The 24,768-nt window shown below is 39.9% G+C and overlaps 1 protein-coding gene across 1 annotated transcript in view; it reads right to left on the reverse strand.

The window, feature by feature from the left end:
* LOC120916797 (mucin-2-like) overlaps window positions 1–24,768 on the reverse strand; it is a 107,363-nt gene that overhangs the window by 52,673 nt on the left and 29,922 nt on the right. The window contains exons 17-31 of the mRNA XM_040327735.1: window positions 23,314–23,360; window positions 23,045–23,133; window positions 22,076–22,227; window positions 19,791–19,929; window positions 19,217–19,327; window positions 17,393–17,572; window positions 14,582–14,821; window positions 13,405–13,561; window positions 11,490–11,621; window positions 9,591–9,738; window positions 8,825–8,871; window positions 8,422–8,616; window positions 6,368–6,406; window positions 3,532–4,164; window positions 302–1,381 (exon numbers count right to left, since the gene is read on the reverse strand). Of these exons, the coding sequence (XP_040183669.1) occupies window positions 302–1,381; window positions 3,532–4,164; window positions 6,368–6,406; window positions 8,422–8,616; window positions 8,825–8,871; window positions 9,591–9,738; window positions 11,490–11,621; window positions 13,405–13,561; window positions 14,582–14,821; window positions 17,393–17,572; window positions 19,217–19,327; window positions 19,791–19,929; window positions 22,076–22,227; window positions 23,045–23,133; window positions 23,314–23,360 (3,389 nt within the window). The remainder of the gene's footprint in view (window positions 1–301; window positions 1,382–3,531; window positions 4,165–6,367; window positions 6,407–8,421; window positions 8,617–8,824; window positions 8,872–9,590; window positions 9,739–11,489; window positions 11,622–13,404; window positions 13,562–14,581; window positions 14,822–17,392; window positions 17,573–19,216; window positions 19,328–19,790; window positions 19,930–22,075; window positions 22,228–23,044; window positions 23,134–23,313; window positions 23,361–24,768) is intronic.

A 24,768-nucleotide genomic window follows, 5' to 3' on the forward strand; every position in this document is an offset into this window, starting at 1 on the left:
TCTCTTGTGAAAGTGTAGATACCATTATTATTATTATTATTATACAGGATTTATATTGCGCCAACAATTTACGCAGCGCTTAATAAACATATTGTTATTTTTCTGCCTGAAAGTCTATACAGTGATCACTGCAAGGAGAAAGCTTACTCTGCACTAACTGAAACATTTTATTAAATGTTTCCTCAAAATTCCTACTTGCAATACAAATGCACAAAAATACTTTACTAATAAAAACTTTCGTACTGTCTGAGCCACATTTCACTTTTTCAGAAATCTTAAAAGGCTGCAATTCTGAACTTACCTGTTGTTGGAGAAAGGGTGGTGCTTGATAGAGTAGATGTGGACGTTGTACTTTCAGTTGTAGTAGTTGTAGACCTTGTAGTAGTAGTTGTAGGCGGTGTAGTTGTTGTAGTAGGTGGTGTTGTTGTTATTGTAGTAGTTGTAGGTGGTGGTGTAGTTGTTGTAGTAGTTGAAGGTGGTGTAGGTGTTGTAGTAGTTGTAGGTGGTGTAGTTGTTGCAGTAGTTGTCGTTGTTGTAGGTGGTGTTGTTGTAGTAGTTGAAGGTGGTGTAGGTGTTGTAGTAGTTGTAGGTGGTGTAGTTGTTGCAGTAGTTGTCGTTGTTGTAGGTGGTGTTGTTGTAGTAGTTGAAGGTGGTGTAGGTGTTGTAGTAGTTGTAGGTGGTGTAGTTGTTGCAGTAGTTGTCGTTGTTGTAGGTGGTGTTGTTGTAGTAGTTGAAGGTGGTGTAGGTGTTGTAGTAGTTGTAGGTGGTGTAGTTGTTGCAGTAGTTGTCGTTGTTGTAGGTGGTGTTGTTGTAGTAGTTGTAGGTGGTGTAGTTGTTGCAGTAGTTGTCGTTGTTGTAGGTGGTGTTGTTGTAGTAGTTGGAGGTGGTGTAGTTGTTGTAGGTGGTGTTGTTGTAGTAGTTGGAGGTGGTGTAGTTGGTGTTGTAGTAGTTGTAGTAGTTGTAGGTGGTGTAGTAGTTGTAGGTGGTGTTGTTGTAGTAGTTGTAGGTGGTGATGTTGTTGTAGTAGTAGTAGGTGGTGTTGTTTTAGTTGTAGTGGGCTTGGGAGTTGATATACACCAATCAGGAATGTCAGGTGGACAGCAGACTCTGATCTGATAATTGTAGCACACTGGTGGAAATGTCTGGTCTTTGTTTTCACACACAAGGCCCGTGGAGACATCACAGGTCACTTTCTGCCCCAAGTCTTCCAGTGGTGTATCTGGTAATCTGTCTGTTCTGCATTCAATCTCCTCTGGCTTCTCACAAAATTCATAGCCGAGATTTCTGATGTTCACATAAGTCTCATTATCCACTCCACCTGGTCCAGATTTCGGGTAACTGACATCAAACCATTGTGTCCAGTTGCAGTTCAGATCACAGACTGAAACACAAATCATAATGATGTAATAAGAGTTGTGTCTGTACATTACTGAGCATTGTACATCATGGAACTTCTACATAAACTGCCCAGATCATATAGACAATGGTTTTTAGTGAACAGACAGGTCATTTCTTTTTAATAACTCTGGGACTTGTCTGTCCCTAAAATACTCAGTAGGTCCCATATTATTTCATGTACCTTCCTTCCAGTCTTTCCACCCACCATAAATTCATACAAAATGGAGAAATGAGTAATAACATTATCCACACCAACTCTGCTACCATTGTATCCCCATAGACAAGTGTAGTCACAGGGATACTAGAACTATGTTTACTGATTGTGTTTTAAGATTCATTCCTGGATTTTTTGTCCTTTAGGCCCCTTTCACATATACGGATCCCGTGAGGATCCGTACATGTCTCATCCGCATGCTCAGCGGGATCGCTCTGTTGATCCCCACTGAGCCGGCAGATGACAGGTCTGTCTCTGCACACTATGCAGGGACCGCCCTGTCAGATTTCTGCTCTCCCCTATGGGGGGATCGGATGAACACGGACCGTCTGTCCGTGTTCACCCGATCCGCTCTGCAGACGGATGTAAAAATAGGATTTTCCTCCGTCTGCAGAATAGGAGCATAGCGGGGACCGATGAGATCGGATGTCAGCGGACATCCGCTGACACCCACTATCCCATAGGGATACATGTATGTCCGTATTTCATCCAAAAACGGATGGATGAAATACGGACATTCTGTCCGCTGGTGTGAAAGGGCCCTTACTCTCTGTTTTGACTCCTTTTTCAAACAATGATATGTCGTTTATACAGTATATATATATATATATATATGGTACCTCTTTTTCTAATAGATTAAATTAAGAATTTCCTTAAGGATCCATGCACACTATACGCTAAAAAAAATTACAAAAAAAAGCTAGATGCTCCTAATACCTTTAGTGCCAGTTTTTAGTAACTTTCAGCTTTTTTTCTGCTGGCAAAATTATTTATTTTTCCCCTCAAAACTGAAAACACTTCTAGACTAAAATAGTGGTGTGCATAGACACATAGGATCAGGGCTTTTTTTCAGGGGGAACTCAGTTCCACCACCTCTGGCTCAGACCCTTTGGTGCCTGCTCACCACAATCACTTGTAAACACAGAAGTCTGGTTTCTGTGTTTACAAGCAACAGCTCTGCACTCTGTGTGTAACCCCCCTGAACTCTGCACTCTGTATGTAATGCAATCCTGGTATTTAATGCCCCTTTAATACCCTTCTACTTCTTTGTAAAATCTGAACTGGGTCGTGGTAGAGTTCCTGCACCTAATTTCTGAGAAAAAAAGCTCTGCATAGGATAACACTATTTGCTTCTACAAGCAGAAAAAAACAATGGAAAGCTGCTGCTAGGAGCGCTTTTAAGCAGGTGTGCATGGAGCCTAAAAGGTGCACAATTTACCGTAACTACCAAAATTGTGATGGTACACTAATCTTTTCATCCAATTCCTAAATGATTGCATTTGTTCTTCTGAAAACACAGTATAAAGATAAAGATTAAAGTTTGAACAAAACCTTTCAATTTTTTTATAGATTACCTTATCTTAGGTCGGGTTCACATACAGTATAGGCAGCTGCGGGTTTTGGCCTGGGGTCGGGCACATGTCTGTTCACCGGTTCAAATGAGATTCAGGTCCGAATCTTTGCCTGAATTCACACCTGAAGCGGCCCCAAACACACACAGGACCCTTCTGCAATCTGGACCACGTGTGCCTCGGACCTGTGTGGACTGGCTCCATTGAGAACCAGTCACACTCGCCTGTCATGTGAATTTGATGCGGGGTAACTCACATCCAATTCACATAAAAGAGAAACCAACCTTAGACCTGAGTCTCTGTGCTTCTCAATGCAATGAAAACATAGAGGAAGTGTTCTCTGTGTGATATCTGGGCATACAGCCAAGATATCCAAAATTGTTGATTGGGAGGAAAGGCACACACCCCCTCTCATCATAGGAAGAGACTCTCAGAGGTGTTTTATAATAATATACTTTGAATCTAATTCAGAGATAATTGCCCTTTGTTCCTTGAAGTTCACTATTTCTCATTGACTGATTTTGTTTTTAATTTACTGATACAACTTGAAAAACAAAGTTTACTCACCTGTAGGTGTAGGTGTAGGTAAAGTTGTGATGGTGGTGGTAGTCGAAGTTGTAGTGGGAGTTGTGGTGGTAGGAGTTGTAGTGGGAGTTGTGGTGGTAGGAGTTGTAGTGGGAGTTGTGGTGGTAGGAGTTGTGGTGGTAGGAGTTGTAGTGGGAGTTGTGGTGGTAGGAGTTGTGGTGGTAGGAGTTGTGGTGGTAGGAGTTGTGGTGGTAGGAGTTGTGGTGGTAGGAGTTGTGGTGGTAGGAGTTGTGGTGGTAGGAGTTGTAGTGGGAGTTGTGGTGGTAGGAGTTGTAGTGGGAGTTGGAGCTGTTGAATGGACACACACAATCTCACAGCAGTCCATTCGGACCTCGTAGTTGTAGCACTTCTGCCAGGGGGTGTCAAATAGATTTTGCTCGCTGTTCCGGCAGATTAGCCCAAACGATACATTGCAGTGAACAGTCTGTTGTAAATCATCCAAGCTGACATCAGGGTTATTAACCCCTCTGCACTGAATCTGGTCAGGCACACTACAGAATGTGTGATGTTTTCTTATCTCATCATAGGTTTCAAAATCGCCACTGTCCGGATCATTTTCTGGCTTGCTGACATCAAACCACTGGGTCCATTTGCATACTGTTTCATAAACACAGGCTGTGCAGGACAAAATATATAGGTCATTTATAAAGATATATGCTATTTATTTCAAATGTTTTTGGTTGTCACATGCACTTAAGTTTTAGTACATAGGTTATTCATATCGGGTTATTTCCTTTATAGAGCTAACCTAACTTATCCTTGTTACTTGGGTATGTGAAAATATAACATAACCTTGGGCAGTGTTCATGTCTCTGTCTGTTTAGTAGGTATGAGGATGAGCCTAGATTCATGTGGGGTATTCAACACTGGCTTAAAATTGTGTCTTGGGTTTCAGGCAACCACCCAACCAATAAAATTGCAGGAAACTTCATTCTGATTACAAAGATGCAAAATGGGACCAAACCTTGCAACAACAAACACTGCAAATGGTGCAACCAAATCAATGTATTAAAAAGGACCACACATGCAAAAGGTACCTCCAGTAATACAGGATCATTGCTGCACACCTGTGGAACATCATTTCTCACTACCAGACCACTTTATGGAAGCAAAAGGGACCAGTACAACCTCCATAGTGTAGTAAACAAGGTGAGCAATATTTATTAATAAATAAAAGCGCACTCACAAAAGGGAAGGCTTGTGAAACGTGTAAAAGTCAAACCTACTGCCTCTGGAGCAGAGATCACAACATGCTTTGATGGTCCATGTTCTGATAGCCGCAGAGGATAGCAAGCTCATAGCTATCTGACGCGTTAGCAATAGCCCAAGTTAAAGCCTGTATCTTATGGGTTCTAATCAATGAGAAACTCACATCTAAATTACAAGGCACCATGATGAAATTTAGATGGGTCAGGGACCTCTGTATTTTCCATTGCTCCTTTGACCGCCTTTACCCCTTGCCCTTCTGCCCTTCCCTGCCCCACCATTCTTCTTTTCTACCTTTCCAGGTAAACCTTATCCTTCCGTTCCAATACCTCACAGTAGCCTGTCCTATTACTTTACATGGGCTCGGTCCATATACAATATATATATATATATATATATATATATATATATCCCACACACTGTGGTGACGTGGGGGAGGGGACAGCCCCTTTTCTTACTTTCTCCCCCTCCCACTAAACGTCTCTTCCCAATCCTAAACCTTCTACTATCCTGTACCCTGTTTCCCCAGTCATGTCAGCCCTCCACTTATTTATTTTCTCTCATTTTTGCTCCGGCTTTTCTTACTTGCAGCAAATTCCACTGACTCCTCTTTAACCACTGAGCTGTTCTATACTGACAAAGCCTTATAGTGTTGGAGCCTGCTCTCTTTGAACTGCCACACACATTCTTATTGGCCCATCACTGACCAATAAGAATTCATGGGAGGCAGTAAGGGGAAAAAAGCTACAGAACTTTACTCAATTAAAATAGTTCAGCAGTTGGGCTTAGGGCTAGTTTACACTTACATCAAAACGTGGCTTCGGACAGGCTTTATTAAAGCTTTCTGAATGCCAGTCAAAGCTCCTGTCACTAAATAAAATTGTTAGCTTACAGTCCTGTTTCCATCCTTGCTTTTGCTTGGTGCTTCGATGAGGCTTTGGTGGGGCTTCGATGAGGCTTTGGTGGGGCTTCGATGAGGCTTTGGTGGGACTTCATCGAAGCTTTGGTGAGGCTTTGTGGGGCTTTGATGATGTTTTTTGGGGCTTCGATGATGCTTCAGTGGGGCTTCAAGCGAGCTTTGCCATAGACTTCTATGGAGGCTTTGAATACGCTTTGAAGCACCACTAAAGCTATATGGGGTATAATCTTTGAAGTAAAGCCAAAGCAAAGCAAAAGCAGGTGTAAACAGGACTGTAAGCGTACCATTTTATTTAGTGACAGGAGCTTTGACTAGAGTTCAGAGAGCTTTAACAAAGCGTGTCTGAAGCCTTGTTTTGAAGCAAGTGTAAACTAGCCGTTAATGTGTGTTGAAGCCAAAGCAAGTGTAAATGAGCCCTTATTGGTGCAATGAAAACTGCTCCGCTCTCTGGAATCACCTCTAGGTCTTGCTAGCAGCATTTCTTAGATGGCTTCATTTTGATTTGAGGCCACCGTTTTTTTCTTTTTTTTTTTTGTGAATGTTGTTTGTGGTCATTAAAGTGTTACTGATCTGGTATTCTGTAAAACTCTGTTCCCTAATAACATTTATGCAATAGCAGGGAGAAGATAAATCATATTTATATGCTGGATCAGGTGATTTTTTGGTAATTGTTCATTAATGATAATAACTTACTTGTTGAGGGGGGACTGCTTATTGTAGATGTGGTAGTGACTAAAAAGACAGAGCAGAAACAATATGACAGATCAATATTGATATTAGTACTCTAATCATTCACACACTTACAAAATAGTTTGTAGCAACTGTTGACTGTGGTAGATCAACTGATTTCTCAAAGAAAAAAAGAATGGATATGTTTTTGCATTAAATGGTGCATTCCCACATGTCTGTTAACCTCTTCTGGACCGCCCCTCACATATATACTGCGGCAGGGCGGCTCTCCTGCATGAAATCACGTACCTGTACGCGATTTAGTGCACTGGGTCTGAAATCCCACGTGCATGCACCCACGACCCGCTCCTGCTGTGATTGAAACACAGCAGGAGCCAATCAGTGGGTCCGACGGACCCAATGTTCAACGGAACCCGTTCTCAGGAGAGGCAGAATGGCGATCTGTCAATGTAAACAAGGCAGATCACCGTTCTGTGAGAGGGGAAGATGGAGATCTTGTGTTCCTGCTTATCAGGAACATTGATCTTTGTCTTCCCCCAGTCAAAGCATCCCCCCACACAGAAAGCACCCCCTAGGATCATATTTAACCCTTTGATCACCCCCAACGTTAACCCCTTCCCTGCCAGTGTCATTAGTACAGTGATAGTGTTTTTTTTAGCACTGATCACTGTATTGGTGTCACTGGTCTCCAAAATGTCAGAATTGTCAGGCCCCATACACACGACCAGTTTCCTCGGCAGAATTCAGCTTCCGACCGAGTTTCTGGCTGAATTCTGCCGAGAAACCCGGCCGTGTGTACACTTTCGGCCGAGGAAGCCGACGAGGACCTCGGCGAGGAAATAGAGAACATGTTCTCTATTTCCTCGTTGTTCTATGGGAGCTCTCGGCCCGCCGAGGTCCTCGGCGGCTTCAGGGCTTAACTGGCCGAGGAACTCGATGTGTTTGGCACGTCGAGTTCCTCGGCCGTGTGTACGGGGCCAGAGTTAGGTGTTCGATTTGTCCGCCGTAAAGGCTCGGGAATGGAGCATTTCTGTGTCTTTCCTTCCGAGTCTTTCTGAGCATTACCGAACTGCGCCGATCGGCTTCGATCGGTGTCGTTCAGCTCCACTCCGTTGCCCCCCCACCTCAGGCCAAACGCGGTACTGCACACTGTTTTGGCCTGAATCCTGCTCGAGTTAGGATTTTTTTAAATACAGTGCTCGTATTGCTAAACACTTGTTAACCACGTTACTCGCAATCCGAGGTTCCACTGTAGTACTCTGTGTTATGCTGACTTGACAACCATCCGCAGCTGCTGATTTTATAATTTTGGGCAATATAAGGCTTCTGTTGCCTCATATTTGAGGCCCTGCAGTGAGGTGACTTATACCCACGGGGGGCCTCCTGGTGATGGTGTCATATAGAAGTTTTGGATATCACTTTAATTTGGACTTTTGTGGACTTGTGGGACTGTAATCTTTGTACATAAACTGTTAAATCATTTACGCTTCTTCATGTTGTTTCACGTGTAATAATTTTGTATTTTTTTACAGAAATGTGCTATTCTTATATCATATACATTTTATGTTTTATGTATATTGTTTTGGCGTATAGCACAGCACCAACTAATAAAAAAAAATATTTAATTACACACACACTGGATGTGTATGCAGCTGATATAACTTTAGCGCAAACTAGAATGATGATGCCAAGAACAACACTAAAGGTAAAACTAAAGGTATTTTTGGATAAAGTAAGGGTTATTACCCCTGACAGTTTTTTTTTATCCCAAAGGGGTAGATTTTCCCGCATTTCCTGTTGTGTAGCCACAACAGGAAGTGAGATGAAATCCCTCCAAAGTTAGTGAATCTGTACTAGCATCCCCATTGGAAGATTTCCCCTCTATTCCTGTTCTGGTGACCACTCAGAATTTGGGGTTTTCTTTTACTCTCCATGATAACACTAAACAGGACAGGGGCAATAAAAATCAGACAAGTGTTCCAATGTCTCTGCATTCTATCCAAATTTAAAAAGTTTTGCTTTTAGTTATGCTTTAAATTCTATGTGCTAGTTATTACCTGTTGTTGTTGTTGTTGGTGTAGTGGGAGTGGTGGTAATGGATGTAGTGGTAGGTACAGTAGAGGAGCAGACATCAAACTCTTCCTTCGGTGTGCCATTCACACATCTTATTATATAACATACTCCAGAATGTTCAACACTGGATATGATGTCTCCTTCTTCATATATTGTGCCATTGATAATACAGGCACATTCTGCAACCAACAAAATATATCATTTGTAATAATAATACTTACATTTATTTCAACAGAAATTACTTTAAACATTTTAAAAGTTGCAATAGCACAAAAGATTTGGTTTAGTCTTTTTTTTTTTGCAATGCAGTCTTCCTGTTCACCTTAAATATCATAATTATATACAGTATACATATTGGTGCTTCTATAAAATAAATGCTGACTTTACCTGACTGGTTGTAGACACATTCAACCTTTGCTTCTGGGGTACATACACTAAAAGAGAAAAAAAATGTTTTAATGGTAACTTCTAGGTTGTTCTCTTTCCCAGACACTCTCTTCCCCTCCCCTGTCCATCTACAGAGCATAATAACATCTTTCTACAGACCTCGATCCGTGTGTCCCTGCTCCCCCTCCTCCTCCTGTGTGTGTGTAATCCACTGACACTCTGCTGTGCTGAAACAGGCTGCCGTCGGGTAGGGGAGCCACATCAGATGGCGAGCGGTCTTGTCACTCTCGGTGAAGTCCGGTGTGAATAATGTGTCCGGGTCTCAGTAGGATGAAAACCCAAACACATCATTCAAAAACCGAGAAAACCGGACAGTTGGCAACCCTACTGTACACACAGACCCGTAAACATGCGATGCATATAGCTGAGTCATTTTTTTGGGCAAAACAATATATAACTTTCTTGAGATAAACTGGTGCTGGATATATCTGCAACCCTAACATCCCCACAGTCATAAACATGTATGTTCAGGTGATCTAAGCATGCAAATCTAAGTAAAGATATTTCATTAAGTATCTATTGGGGGATGATTGTCTCATGCCTATAATTTTCTATCTATGACAACTTAAAGGCTGCTCTTTGACCTATTGTTTAATTTCCTTTAGTCCACTAAAATACAACTAAAACTGAAAACAATTCAGATTACTATAAGACTATGACTAAAACTAAATTGAAATGTGACATAAAAATGAACACTGCATCTTACCAAGAGTGACAATTCTCATTACTGGGCACTTTATCCCCATTCTCATAGTGGGTATCGTTAATGTAACAACCACATAGTTCTGCCGTCACGCAAATCATCTTTGACTCATCAAAAATAGGTTTGTCTTCAGGGCATGTTGGGTAGCAGCCTAACAAAATGTAAAAATATCATGTTAGTTATATATAACATGCTGGTTACTGCCTAGTACACACGGGCTGAATATGGGGAGACATTGGCCAGTTTAATAAAAAAACAGCCGCGTACACACGATCGGTCCATCTGATGAGAATGGTCTGATGGACCGTTTTCATCGGTCCAAAACCGATCGTGTGTGGGCCCCATCGGTTAGTTAACCTTCGGTCAAAAAAATAGGAACTTGCTTTAAAATTTAACCGATGGACGCCTAACCGATAGGTCAAAACCGATCCTAGTATGCAAAAGCATCGGTTAAAAACCCGCGCATGCTCAGAATCAAGTCGACGCATGCTTGGAAGCATTGAACTTCGTTTTTTCAGCACATCGTTGTGTTTTACGTCACCGCGTTGTGACACGATAGGTTAATTAACCGATGGTGTGTAGGCGCGACGGACCATCAGTCAGCTTCCTTCGGACCGTTCTTGTTGGATGGACTGATCGTGTGTACGAGGCCTTAATGTGCATATTTGGAGGCAGTGACTAAGAAAATGCTGAAGCCATTTATTTACCATGACAGCCAGGGAAATAGTATTTCCTTACATTGTCAATACAAGTTTCCTTCAATTGTTTTGGACAAATCTTCTAAGCAGAAATATTTTGAAACATAGTTGCAAAAAACTATCTTTAAAAAAATGTTGGTGATCTGTTATTTATCTCTCGTTAAATACAACATTAATGTGAAAACCAAATTTCTGTATTTACACAGCGAGCATTTAAAAGTACAGTAAAACCTTGGTTTGCGAGCATAATTAGTTCCAGAAACATGCTTGTAATACAAAGCACTTGTATATCAAAGCATTTTTTTTACAGGGTATAAAAGAGAAGAGAGGCACCTCTAAATGTAGCAATAAGTTGTTAAATGTTGTACCTTCATTAAATGTAACCATATTGCTACACTTAGAGGCTCCTCTCTTCTTTTTTATACTCAGTTGTGACATGACGCTACTCTTATATCAAGGCAAAATGTTATTAAAACATTTTGCTTGTCTTGCAAAACGCTCTTAAACCAAGTTACTCTCAAACCAAGGTTTTACTGTATATTTAAAGTGTTAGTAAACCCAGGACCCTGCATTCACTATATCTGGTCTCACACAGTACACAGAACAACATGGAAATGCAATTATTTTAGTAAATATAAATTGCTAAATACCTTTTCTTATCAGCAGTATATAGCAGACTTGTGACTTCTACAAGTTCCTGGTAAATCTTGTAGGAAGAGTTTTCATACTGCACTGAGCTGTCCTATCAGGATACAGGACCCCTAACCCTCTGTCTGGACAGTGTCAATTGGCCCTGTGCTGATCACATGCACTCTCCCAAGATTTTTTTTTTTTTTAAACTCTCTACCAATACACACCAAATTGAGCATGTGCAGCCTGACTCCAAAGGCTCTGTACTATCCAGACATGTTCTGGAGTCAGTGGAGAAAAAAAAAAGGATCTGTACATACAAGATCAAGCAGCCTTTTTTCACAATTCAGAGGATTAACCCCTTAGGTTCCACAGTGAGTATAACAAGCATGCTTTACTGCATACACGGACTGATTTTACTGTTTCGGGTTTAGTAACACTTTAACAATGTAATAAGCTGACATTGTGAATTTTTTATATCTGTATTGAGTTCAACTTTAAGCTCCTCTACCATAGCCTTTTGTAAATATGTCTTGGAAATTGGCATATAATATTATAGTTCTGAGAGACTCACCTTCCAGGTAGGTAACGGTGACATTAGTATAGACATTGTTGATAGAACGGCAGGTCTTTATGTTGTGGTAGCCACAAGGGTGATAATGCCACTCACATTCATCTATAGGGTTGTAGTAGTCACAAAATATGGCTAAAGGGAAAACAATTACATTATATGGGTGAAACACAGTTTATAATGATATACGATGCAGTTTTGATATTAGTATTTGAGTTTGGATTGTGTATGTTGTTTAATAGTATCAAACATCCATGAAGTCTTTAGGATCTCAGATTACTGGGAGTTAAAGATCTTGAAGGAAGCATAAGTCATATTCTGCAGTATGTTTCAATGATATCCCTTTCAAAAGTTCCACTTTCAAAAGATACCACAGTATCTGTAAATATATACTATAATAAATACAGTTTGCAGAGCATGGATGGTCTTTCAAGTCATACAAACTTTACTATAAATGGGAAGTTCCACTTTTTCAAATCCAGCATCCCCCCAAACAATATTGGTGGTGTTTTTCTTGGGGGGTATATATTTCTAGCAGGTACCCGCTACCACTTCTGAAACCTCCTGGGACACATTATCGGTCCCAGGGGGCTGCATGTCCATTCACAAAGTGCAGCGTGACTCGCACATGTGCAGTGGGAAACCGACTGTGAAACCACAAAAAGTCACAGCCAGTTTGCACAGTAAACATGCTGGCACTAAGGACTGAAAGACCAGTGAAGAACTGGCCTGGGTGAGGGCAGCGCTGGATCCCTTGACAGGTAAGTGTCCTTTTAATAAAAATCAGCAACTACAGTATTTGTACTTTTTAAGTGGCTGAAGTTCTTCTTTAAATAAAAGTGTGACCATATGCTAAGCTTGCAAAGAAAATGTTAAATACATACCTCTCCCACTACTAGTGCTGCTGGTTGCTGTTTGATTAATCAGAAATACTCCACTTATGTCTGTGCAGAAGCCAACACTTCCAGAAGTGTTGATACCCTGTGTTCCCTTTTGTGTTTAGTGGTTTTCTGCTGACCTTCACATCAATACAGGTCACAGTCACAGACAGTATTGATGTAGGGGTAAATAAACGGAACCATTGAGCTCAGTGGGGGGACACAAAAGATTGACTGCTCCGGAAGTGTCAGTTTCTGCACAGACTTCAATGAGGGACTTCTCACCAATGAAGCAGCATTCAGCAGCACGGGCAGCAAGAGAGCAAAAAATTCCCTTCAAAAATCATGCCTAGTCCTTTAACTGAATGGTGTCTTATTGGCCAAGCTATTGGAATATATTACAGAATTCTGTAATGGGAGGAAGAAGGGAGAGCTGTTGAGAGAAGGACCCAATGTGCTTCAGTTCCTCCGCTGTAAATTTGAGGATGGATCCCTCCACAGTACCTGAAGCTACATAAGTCAGTGAGGTCTTGTTTTTAAGCTCATTTACTGCTTTTTCAGAAAATGTTAATACCTAAATGGACATACCATTGCCACAGACTCACATTAAATGGTAATTAATTGATGTAAGTCAGGAAGAAAGGCAAATTGCTCCAACAGGAATACAGAGCACAAATATGGTGACTGTTCTCACTAGGCTGGGGAAGGGCTATAAGTTAATATCTAGATTGTAAGCTCTAACGAGCAGGGCCCTCTGGTTTCTCTTGTATTGAATGGTATTGTAACTGTACTGTCTGCCCTCATGTTGTAAAGTGTTATATAAATCCTGACTAATAATAATAATAATAATAATAATTACTGTCTATGCCCCATTTCACTCTCTTCCTGTGTGTTTACCAGGACAAGAAATTAGATAAAATCTCCCTAATGGGTACAGAGATAGGAATAAAAACCTTATAGATGTTATAACTCCTCCCCAAAGAGGGGAGGGAGGTTAAAAGTTGATGTTCCACCCCTGAGCTTTATAATACTTTACTCACGGCATACGTCTGGTGTTCTCCAGAAGACACAGGCTCCAGCTTTGGTGCATTCCTGAGCATAGGCAGCTACCGCAGAGCAGAAACATTCACAGTCTCCACCGCTGTCACAGGAGCAAGAGTCAATCACACAAGCTTCAAAGAATGGTTTTGGATCCACCTATCACAACATTAACAATTGTCAGATGACTTTATTGTTGTATAGCATTAAACATCCTAATTTCAACCTAAAGCATGTTCTAAACTTTAGTATGTGTATTTATTGAAATTAAAAACACCCAGCAAAAATGTGTCTTCACTTTTGGATAGAGTGGGGAAGGGTTAAAACATTTGCCAGTTTTAATGCTTTCTTTTGTCCCATTGGGTGATTTTCCCAAGGAGGAGATTTACTAAAGTATGTGCACCCTGAATCTGATGAATCTGTGTATAGTAACCAATGTGTGCCCAAGTTTTAGTAAGTCTCCCCCAAAGTGACTCTAGCCTAGGAAATAATCTAAGGGGGATTTAAAAAGACACACATTGCAATACAAGCACTTCTTTTCAGTATAATAAAGAAAAACTAGAACTCCCATTCTTGTTTTATTGCTTTCTGTCTCTGTTTAAGATCTACCCTAACCCTCTGTCCCAGCGACAACATTGCAACTGAGACAGAAAATGAGAGAAGGAGTCCTTAGACATCAATAAAACATGAGATTGCTTCTTATCATTCCTTACTCTATCTAAAATTTTAAAATGCAATTTTTTAAATTAGTCGTTAAAAATGGTCGTGTGTGGGCTCCAGAGCATTTTTCTCGATGTGAAAAATGGCCATTAAAAATTTAGAACATGCTCTATTTTTTCTCTTTGTTTTTCATGTCGTCATTTTTCTCGCTTTAACGATGGGGGGAAAACGTGCTCAGAAGCAAGTTATGAGAAGGGAAATTTGCATAATCAGCCCAAAGGGTGGCACCATTCGAATGGAACTTCCACTTTATAGTGCCATCATACGTGTTGTACGTCCCCGCACTTTGCTCAAGCACTTTTTTTCACAATCGCGTGTAGGCAAGGCAGGCTAGAGAAGAATAACGTTGAGAAATGACATGAAATGAAAAATGGTCGTGTGTATGCAGCTTTACAATTGGTATTACAAATTCTCAATTTTCCTGGTATTATTTTCCGTACTCCATTCTCATCTTCTTACCTTGCTGTGACAAACTTTGAAGACATCACTTTTGATTAATCCACACTGCTTCTCAGCCCAGGCCTTGCGATGTGGGTTCTGACTGCAGGGGTTGATCACCTCTGTTGCATCAGGACAGTTAGAGTCAACTTTCCAGCTGTTTCCAAACTCCAGCACATCATTCACTTGTAACAAGTGGCTGGTTGTATAGTCATTTTGTGAATTCTGATCAAAGTTTCCACACAAGCCACACATTTTTCCCTGTGGAAAAATATAAATGTGTTTATTATGAAAACAAAAAATGATATGCTGTGGTTAAATGTTAAATCCACAATGTCAAAATCTCTGTTGGTTCGTTATTGATGGTTTTATTGATTGACATGTAACAGTACATTTGTTACAAATCTAGACAAAAAAAATTACAAAATCCCTGTAACACAAAACTATTGATAAAGTCACTGATACATGGCATTGATGGGTTACCAATGGAGGTAAGGCTCTGAGAGTTATATTTAATGTACAGGTCATGAACAGAAGTATCAGGAGGTGAGGGGGTTAATGCATAGGTCATATACAGTGGGAGGATGGAGGTGTGAAGTGGTGAATGCACAAATGTGCAGGATAAAGGGGATGAGAGATTCATATACAGGCCAGATCAGAGTCAGGATGGGGCTTACATATACAGTGGAGAGGTGAATGTTATTATAATTGACATTGTTACTGAATTGCACTGGTTCCAGCTGGCGGCCAGGATGCATTCTTTCCTCTCACACAACGATTAGTGTTTATAAGAAAGCAGCGCATCCTTGATCACCAGCCAGTATGTGAAGCACAGCTGCTAACTGCAGCCTTTGTTTTTGTTGTTTATTTGGTCACAAAGATCATTTGGTACAGAACGACTTCCATTGACTCTGTACTTCCATGTAGATAAAGTCTGCAACCAGGTGAGGATGAATACAATTTCTCTTTATTTCGTCCAAGGAGCCAACACTAATGCATTTCATCCTATCAAGGCCTTACCCATAGTTCAATTGTAATGAGTAAGGCCTTGACACACTAAAACGCATTAGTGTTGGCTCCCTTTGGAACATGTGTACTCCTTGGATGAAATAGTGGGACATTTTATTCATTCTCACCTGGTTGTTGACTTCATCTACATGGAAGGACTCTTGTGTTGGGGGGTGGAGACCGCAAGTAAGGTAGTGAGTAGAAACAGAGAGTTAGTCCCAGGGATGGACTGGCCATTGAGACTACAGGGAGTTTCTCGGTGGGCTGATGGCTCAGTGGGCCAGCTTCAGTGACAGCAGACCGCCGCCCCCTCCGCTCCTCTTTATTTCCCTTCCCGCAGCACTTACCTCCTGTCCCTCTCCACAGCGCTCACCTGGGGGGAACAGAGAAGCAGGGGGAGGACCAGAGGAATGGGGGAGGGGACAGACAGCTGACTCAACAGCTATGGCCTGGGAGTTTCTCACTTCTGCCTAATCTTGTCCCATAAGGGGGGGCACCGAACTGATTATTTTCCCCAGGTGAAATAATGTCTAGCTTCCCCACTGGTACTGCCTATAAAAGTACCAGTACCAGCCGTTCTACTCTAATAAAGTAGAACGGCTAGTGGCTAGTTAAGGGGGAGAGGGGGCTTGGGTGCTTGGGTGGCCGGGGGGGTGTGGGAGTTGTCCGTCCGCCATGGGAGAGACCTGTGAAAGTGGGCCAGTCTGGATGAAGTCCAGGGCCAAATCTTTGTCCCAGTCCAGCCCTGGTCGGCCCTGATTGCATGATTGGGTTGCAGTTCCATTATCTTGCATGTGTCCATTAACTTTTTTCCCTATTGCCTGTGGGCAACTGTGTTCAATCACAATGCAATCACAGGACTGTGCACATGCCAGTGTGCACAGAAATGTAGTCCTGGGATGATGTATTGATATGTCCTCCAGGAATAACAGAGGAGCCAACCAGCCATATATGTACAATGTTCAGTCTGAAAGGGGCTACAATATGTATACCAAATCACTAATATCTTTTATATACTTTGCAGAACATCATATGACACCCACCCAGGATGGGAAAGCTCATGGCCGTCATTTGACTATAGGTCAGGCTGGAAGCAGATAAAAATGGCATTTGTTGATGATACACAGTGCAAATAAACGTCATTCATTAAGGGCTCATTCACACCATTTGTGCATGAAAACTAATGGAAACTGATGGGAAAAGCACACAGATTTCACTTGCAGAAACATGAGTTTATATGAGTTTACATGATTTCACACACGTTTCAGTGAGTCTTTATGCACGTTGATATCAGTTTTCATATGTGCTCTGTTCACACCAGTGTTGAAAACTGTATACACCTTGTAGATTCCTGCACAGAAAAAATCTGCACGTGATACCAGTATTGTGGTGTGAATAGGACACATAGAGAATTGTTGCTTTCTTTGTGCCCTTGCAGAACGTGTGCAGAAAAACTGACCTCTCTGTGCCATAGTGTGAACAAGGCCATTGGGTTTGCATTTATTTTAAAGCAGAACTAACCCTCCTATACTTTTCAGCCAATGAGACTGCCAATTTAGCATCTGCTTGATCTGCAACTGCCATGGTGTGTGCACATGTGATCAGTTATGATACTAGCCACTTGATGGTTTGACAGTTTGGTTGACAGCACAAGAACATGTGGCATTTAGCATGCCCAGTAATGCCAGAGGGGGACCTCAAGAAAAAGAGGTTTGGGGCTGCCCTATGCAAAACCATAGCATAATGAAGGTAAATTTAAAATGTTTGTTATTAAAAGATATCCTTTACAAATATTTTAACATTTAATACTGAATACAATCTTACCTTGTATGCAGGTGACACCTTGATGAATATTGTGGTCTTTCTGTCCCAGATCAAAAGAATACCATTGTTTGTCTCAATGACCAGGTAAATACCAACTTCACGGGTCAGGTACCTCACGTGTTTTCCACCTTGGCCTTCAGTTTCCACTAAGTGTTTATCTGATAATTGTAATACTTTATCCTGAGAAAAGCCAAAAAAATATTATTTATTTTATTTTATTTTATTATATTTATTCATTCAAACAAGTCTTCCTGCATTTAATAGAATTAATACTGTTGGGTGAGATTTTTCTAACATCAATTTTAATGATGTTTTTATTTTATTTTTTACACTTTTGACAAAGCAATTCACGGTTATAAATACAGCAAATTTAAAAGTATGGATACTTTAAAAAATAGATATCACCACCCTATAGGTCACCAACAAACTTCCCCAACTGCTATTTCTACTGTTGCCTTTTCAATAAAGTTCTGGTCTTATTTACACTAATTGGAAATCCTCTGTAACCCAGACAGGGGTGAACTGGTTAAAAAATAGATCATATCACCAGATCTGAAAAAAGCTTTGCATTTAAAGTATAACTAAACCCAATCACTAAAATCTTATTTAACCCTTCCAGTGGGAAGTATATTAATATTTTATTTCTTGAAGCACTGTGGACATTGGGTGTCTCTAAAAGCATGTCTGCCTCTGGATAGGGTAGTGATTTAGCATCCGGTGGGAGGAACAACAGAGCCTATACGGGGACACGTTATCAAACAAACCTGAATGTTTTAGATAAATCCAGAACTCCCCCAGAGAGGAAGGTTTAACACATTACCCACCAGCAAGGTAGGTATAAGTCTTCAATCTTCACAGCGTACATTTGTTTTATTGTTTTATTTGTTCATGGTAACAGGGTCACTTTAAGATGTTAATGTAATTCCACAAGTTTTTTTTTTAAATATGCAGCTTTCATTAAAATAATACCTAGTGACCCTGTCATGCAGGTTCTTGTTCAGATACTTCTTGTTATAGGGCAACAACTGTCTTTGAGGTGGGCTCTTGTATTGACAACCTTTCACTACCCTGGTTTGGAATATGGGATACATTTAAAAGAAAAAAAAAACAGCATGGCTGTACTGGTAAAGAGAGCTCCACACAATACTACTGTGCAGCTGGTGCTTTACATGCACGCACTGAGGAGTCCGAAGGGTTTAGATCTACTTTAGGTTTTTGTTTAATTAAACCAAAGCGGCACATTATCTGATAGTTTTCTTAGAAGAATACATCTGATTGATACACTTAAGCAACTGTTCCGTGTGTATTATTTTCGGATGTCTCTCAGGTCACTGACAGTTATCTTGCATTACCTAAGAGTACACCTGGGTGGTTATATTACCTGTTCCTCTTTAGGTACTTACAGTATTTCAGAAGTGAGAACAAGGTTATGCATTTATGTTTGATAAAAATTGCTATTAACACTGAGCTACAGGCTAATAGCTACAAACACAGATGAAATTTATAATAGGGCTGTTTTTAATATTAACACAGCTCTTCCCCACACAGTAGCCTTGGCTGGTTGGAGAGGAGACCCAATATTTCTCTGTTACAGTAGAGTAACCCTCACTCGCCGTATCCCCATCCTCATCCTGTGACTGAACTACTTCTCCCACCTTGCTGTATAGGGACAATATGAGGCTGCTACTCAGTCAAATGCATATATTTACAATGGTTACATTAAAAACAATGGAATTCAGCGTTGCATTAGTCATAAGTCTTTCCCTACTCGAATGTTTGCAAAAAAAATCCAAAACCAGGATAATGAACTTTCAAGATACTCACCCCAAGAAAAACCTTGATGGATTTGGAACATGTAACTCCTGTAGTGCCACATGGGATGTTCTCTGTGATGACGCTGAAGTTTCCAGTAGAGTGGTTAGGACCGCAATAATCCTAAAAATATATTTTTAAATGTTAACCAGTAATCTGTTCCCTATTGCACTACATGATATAAAGTACAGTATATTATAAGTGAAAAATCACCCTGGATAAGTACAAGTTTAAAAAATGAGGGAAAGTGGTGTGATGAGAAGTGTTAGTAAGAGAGAGAGAGAGAGAGAGAGAGAGTAAGATGTAATCTGGAGAAAATCCAGTGATGTGTGCCTCAATAAAAAATGTTCTTTAAATTGATTTTAATATAAGCAAGAACAATCAGTACATTTGTAATTTTTTTCCAGTGGAAAAAAAAATATTTCCAGTGGAGACACAGACAAAACTAAAAACATAACATAGGTTCTATCCCCTCCCAAATCTATCCAAATTTTTTTTTTTTTAATTGTATTTTCACAAACCAGTTAGGTTGCATTATGTATAACAGGCACACAGCTAAAAAACTATAATTTATAGGGTCACATACCTGTGCAGCTACAAACTCACAATTTCCATCAAAGTCATAATATTTCTCATCAAAAGTGATGTAATGACCATTGCCATAGATTGAACATGTTGCATAACACACAACATCGGTACAGGTCCATCGTCCACTTTGACAAAGACTGAAAAAAAAGCAATCAGAAAATGGATATTCCAAAAGAATTGAATAATTCTAAATTATATCAATTTTGCTTTATTAGATATTTTTTGTCCCACGTTTTTCAACACAGAAATTGAGATATACCGTAATTCTTTTGAAACTTCTGGTGATGAATTAGTATAATTTTTTCCACGAGTCCCCTGCTGCCCCCACGTGATAACGTCACTACTCATTTCTCTACTGAGAGGACCCTCATACCATTCATCCAATATCCATGATTACATCTGCCTCTTATAATGCTTCTCAATGGATAGTTATACACAGCAGCACAGAGAATGCAAGGCATCTTCATCTGGTGAGTGCATATCCAGAGGGGAGTGGAATCACCAAGTGCATGTGGTGTGGTGGAAGATTTCAAGATTACATTTGGCTTAAGACTGTTTGAGGCATTATGGGGGTTATTTACTAAAGAAAAATCCATTTTGCACTACAAGTGCACTTGAAAGTGCACTTGGAAGTGCAGTCGCTGTAGATCCGAGGGGAACATGCAAGGAAAATAAAAAACAGCATTTTAGCTTGCACATAATTGGATGATAAAATCAGCAGAGCTTCCCCTCGTTACAGTTCTACCCCTATAGATTTACAGCGACTGCACTTCCAAGTGTAAAGTGGAGTTGCCTTTCGTAAATAACCCCCAATGTCTCACTTATGGACTATTTGGTCACAGAATATGATCACATTCACATTCATGTGTAATCAGTCTGTTAATTTTAACGCTTAACACTGGGTGTTTTATGATTTGAGTTATTAGTGCCACTATTTACTTTTATTTATTTACAGGCATACCCCACTTTCAAGTACACAGTGGGGTTTATTTACTAAAGCTGGAAAGTGCAATATCAGGCTCACTTCTGCATAGAAACCAATGAGCTAACAGGTTTTATTACCGGGCTTAATTGAACAAGCTGAGGTTAGAAGCTCATTGGTTTCTATTGAGAAGTGAGCCTGATTTTGCACTTTCCAACTTTAGTAAATAAATTTAAACTTTTACTTTTACTTAAAAGTGGGGTATGACTGTATATGGTAAAAGTTTTTTTCATCTATTTAGCTGTCAGCCCACAGACCTCCACAACCACTTGGCCAGGGGTATGGGGAAGATGCTTTTGTCTCCATCAACATAGGAGCAAGGTGCTTTGCTAAGAAGGTCCCCCCTGGCAAGGTACTCCCCATGTTGAATGCATGTGGCCTAATTTGATTCGAGAAAGGTGGTTGCATGTTCATCCCTAATTTCTTGAGCAGCCAGGCTGCATGGTTGGATAAGGTCTTTAAGAGATTTTGTGGGGGGACTTGTTTTTTTTTGTGTGTAGGGTTCCCCATTAAAATTCATACCAGACCCTCACCAAAGACAGGGATTTCTTATATTTTTTTAAGGGGAACCCCATTTTGTTAGTTTTTTTAATGGTGTTCTTCATTAACATCTATACCAGATATAGAAGGTATAGATAAAGGGAATCACTGGTGGTTCATTGGTTTATTTACAAAAAGAAGAGGCCACTTTACAGGCAGGTTAAAGGCATCCCCAGGTATGGTATTTAAAGGAATTTAGCATCTTTAATTTTTCACATAAAGTATTATTAAAATTGCTGCTTTCTTTTTAACTTTTGACTCTGATTCAGCACCCATTCAATGAGATTCAGAATCAACACCCAAACTTAGGTATTTGATAAACTAGCCTTGAACCTAATCCAGGTATGTTTGGTTTATCCTTGTTTCTGAGTAATAGAAGGCCTTTGTTCACTATAATGCTTGAGGTATGATAAGCAACAGCTGGGGCCCTGTATTTAACTCCTGCAGAGCGCTCCCTTTCACTGAATCAGCATTAAATTAGTGCTCAGAAATCTCCTGTCCAGTGCATTATAAGCATACAGAGCCCCTTCTCCAAATTACATCAGCTATGTACAGGCCCCCCCTTTTATTACAATACAAATGTGCATAGCCTGTTCTCCCATACCATCAGCGGTTTGCAGAGAATCTCTGTCCCTTTCTCAGTTTTTTCCCATGTGTAATTAATTAAAGATAGTGGGGGAGGTTAACAGACATCTTCAGAGGAAGAAAATCTGACAAAAGACTAAATATTGCTAAACAGAATGATTCAATTTTGTACTTACCATGTGTTACAATCCACCTTGACTTTAGTCCCATGGGCGTAAATATCATCATTGTGGATACATGGGCACCCTGCCTCAGGAACACAACCACCAGTCCCATCATCTAGAAGTCCATCAGGGCAAACACATCCCGAGATACACTCTGTCTGGAACTGTTAATGCAAACCAAAGATATACCAACACAATGTAATGTAATGTTCATTTATTTGAACATTTTCAAATGTACCTATTTAAAGGGAACCTATAATAGTTTTGGGTCAAGTTTATTTTAATATACAATTCTGTTTTTTTAAACTGTTATCTTATGTTTGTATTATACATTCTAAACACACTACAGTATATGTTTTACAAATAAACATTTACTACCGGAGAAAGGATTCACAGAGGTAAGTCAAAAACAGACACTGATTGATTGTGGCTAAAAGTTTTTCTGATTTAAATTGTGGACTGAAGTATCTGATAAGAAGTGACTCCCTTTACTAAAAGCAAATCAGCAGTTCACTTTGCAAAATAATTTTCACTTAAGTTTCTTTTAGCTAACATCATGAAAACTCACTTTGCTAAAAATACTCAATTACGGGCAATAAAAATGAATAAAAACAGTGTTTTTTAGCATAGGATTGGATAATGAAAGTCAGCAGAGCTTCACCTCATTTACTAAGCAAATGGAAAATTCCCCTGTAAAGTGAAAATCCCTTTGAAAACGTGAACAACCTCTTTGCCTTTAGTAAAGCAACCCCCTTAAGTTCTTTAAAACAGACTTATTTCAGCAAATCTGAAAACTAAAATAACTGAACACTAAATATTACTCTGATTATTATATTGGAATTATATTTTTTTTACCTGTAAAAAAAGATGAAATATTTGTAAATCGTACTTAATTTTTTAATATTGACCATAATAAATGAAGAAAATAGGTTCCCTTTAAATTTACCCTGCTCTAAAATACATAAATAACAAAACACTTACATATTCAGCACCAAGGGTCTTGCAGCTCCTATGGATGGGGGCGCTTTTTTGTTTGTTACAGTCATAATAGACTTTTCCCACAGGACATCCTAGAAAGAGATCTTATATAAGTCTAAAATAACTGAATAAGTTCTTATTGTGTTTGGTCATACAAATGTCTGAGCTATTTCTATTTACCACAAAGGCTCTAATTAGATTATGATTTATGTATATGTACAATCTGTGATTAAAATGTACCGAATATAATAATGCGTAGTATATGTCCTTACCTTCGGGGGCGTGTATAGTGCAAATAAGTTTTCCATGGTGGCAAGTGCTAGTTGAGAAAGTAAGGAAACAAAAAAATACATAATTAGTTTATGTTTATATTCAGTGATATCCATATCCAGTCTTGGTACATGTCCCCCTGGACTATCAGCAATTAAATAAGTACATGATTGGAACATGCAGTTATACAATTGTAAGCAGGTGCAGTGCAGCCTCCTAGCTGTAGGTGTGCTGTTTCGCAGTGCTGCTACAGGAGGAGAATGGAGGATAAGAGAAACTTTGTTCCTCAGAAGCCTCCATACATGTCATCAGGGTAGCAGCTGCCCCCGGTAGGACGCTGCAACCATGGATGACCCTGAGGGCCGTGATTATAAAAAGCATTGGCTCACTACATTGGCGTGCATTATGTGAGTGGGTTAGGTTAGGGCCAAAATTACCAAAGACTAAAATCTGGTTGGTTGTTATGCACATCATTTCTTTTTATTTTAAAGTGTATGAAAACTCTGAACGTCTCTTATTTGCTTCCTTCTGGTCTGGTAGATAACCCATTGAAAGTATTTTTGCAGATCTATTCTTAGAAAGAAAATGCCAAAAGTCAAGTGAGCCGATATCTTCCTGCCTCCCTGCTTGTGCTACACTATAATTGGTTACAATGTTCCAAAATTCCTTTGTGGGCTGCAGAAACCCGCTGTTTTATGTTAGAGAAATGCGAAGAGGTGTTCTATAATTTAAAAAAATCAAATGCCCTGGGGTGACAATGCCGCTCCTCCATAATTACAGTACAGTGAGGACGCAAATCCTAGGATATATAAACCCAACATTTCATATTCCTGATATGTGCCTGCCATATACTTTTGTGAAAAATGATCCTGTTCTCTTTGTATTGCATCCTGTGTGTGAAATCCCTGGTGTTCCTGTCAGTCCCTCTGCTTTCCTATTAAAAACTGACCACACTAAGCAGGAGAACACACTGTGGTCAGTTCGCTAGCTATGCTGGGAACTCAGCCTGCTCTCCTCCAATTATCAGACTTGTTCTGACATACCCACCAACCCTGGACAGCCATTCACTGGGAAGATCAGTGTGCTGCTGTTTTTCCTACCCAGCTTTTCTTCAGCTAATAAAATAGGGTATATAATCACTCATAATAAAAAGGGGAAAAGTGTTTATAATGTGCTTTTATATCTATACAAATATGTTTTGCCTTTCATTTCCTTTCTAAACTAAATGGGTTGTTTTTCCAGGTGAGGGTTTACATATACTAGTGTGTTACTGGCAGGATCACCAGGTGAAAAGATAGGGAAAAATAGCCTGAAAAAAAGACACTAATGCAACCAAAACACCTAAGGACTGGTAAGTGGCAATATATATAAATTCTATATTAGCATATGGATAAACTTGACAAAGAAAAAATCATGCCTGTTTGTTGAATGGAAGAAATGCAGAAATAACATTTCTA

This window comes from Rana temporaria, chromosome 11 (genome assembly GCF_905171775.1).
Source record: "Rana temporaria chromosome 11, aRanTem1.1, whole genome shotgun sequence".
Lineage (NCBI taxonomy): Eukaryota > Metazoa > Chordata > Amphibia > Anura > Ranidae > Rana > Rana temporaria.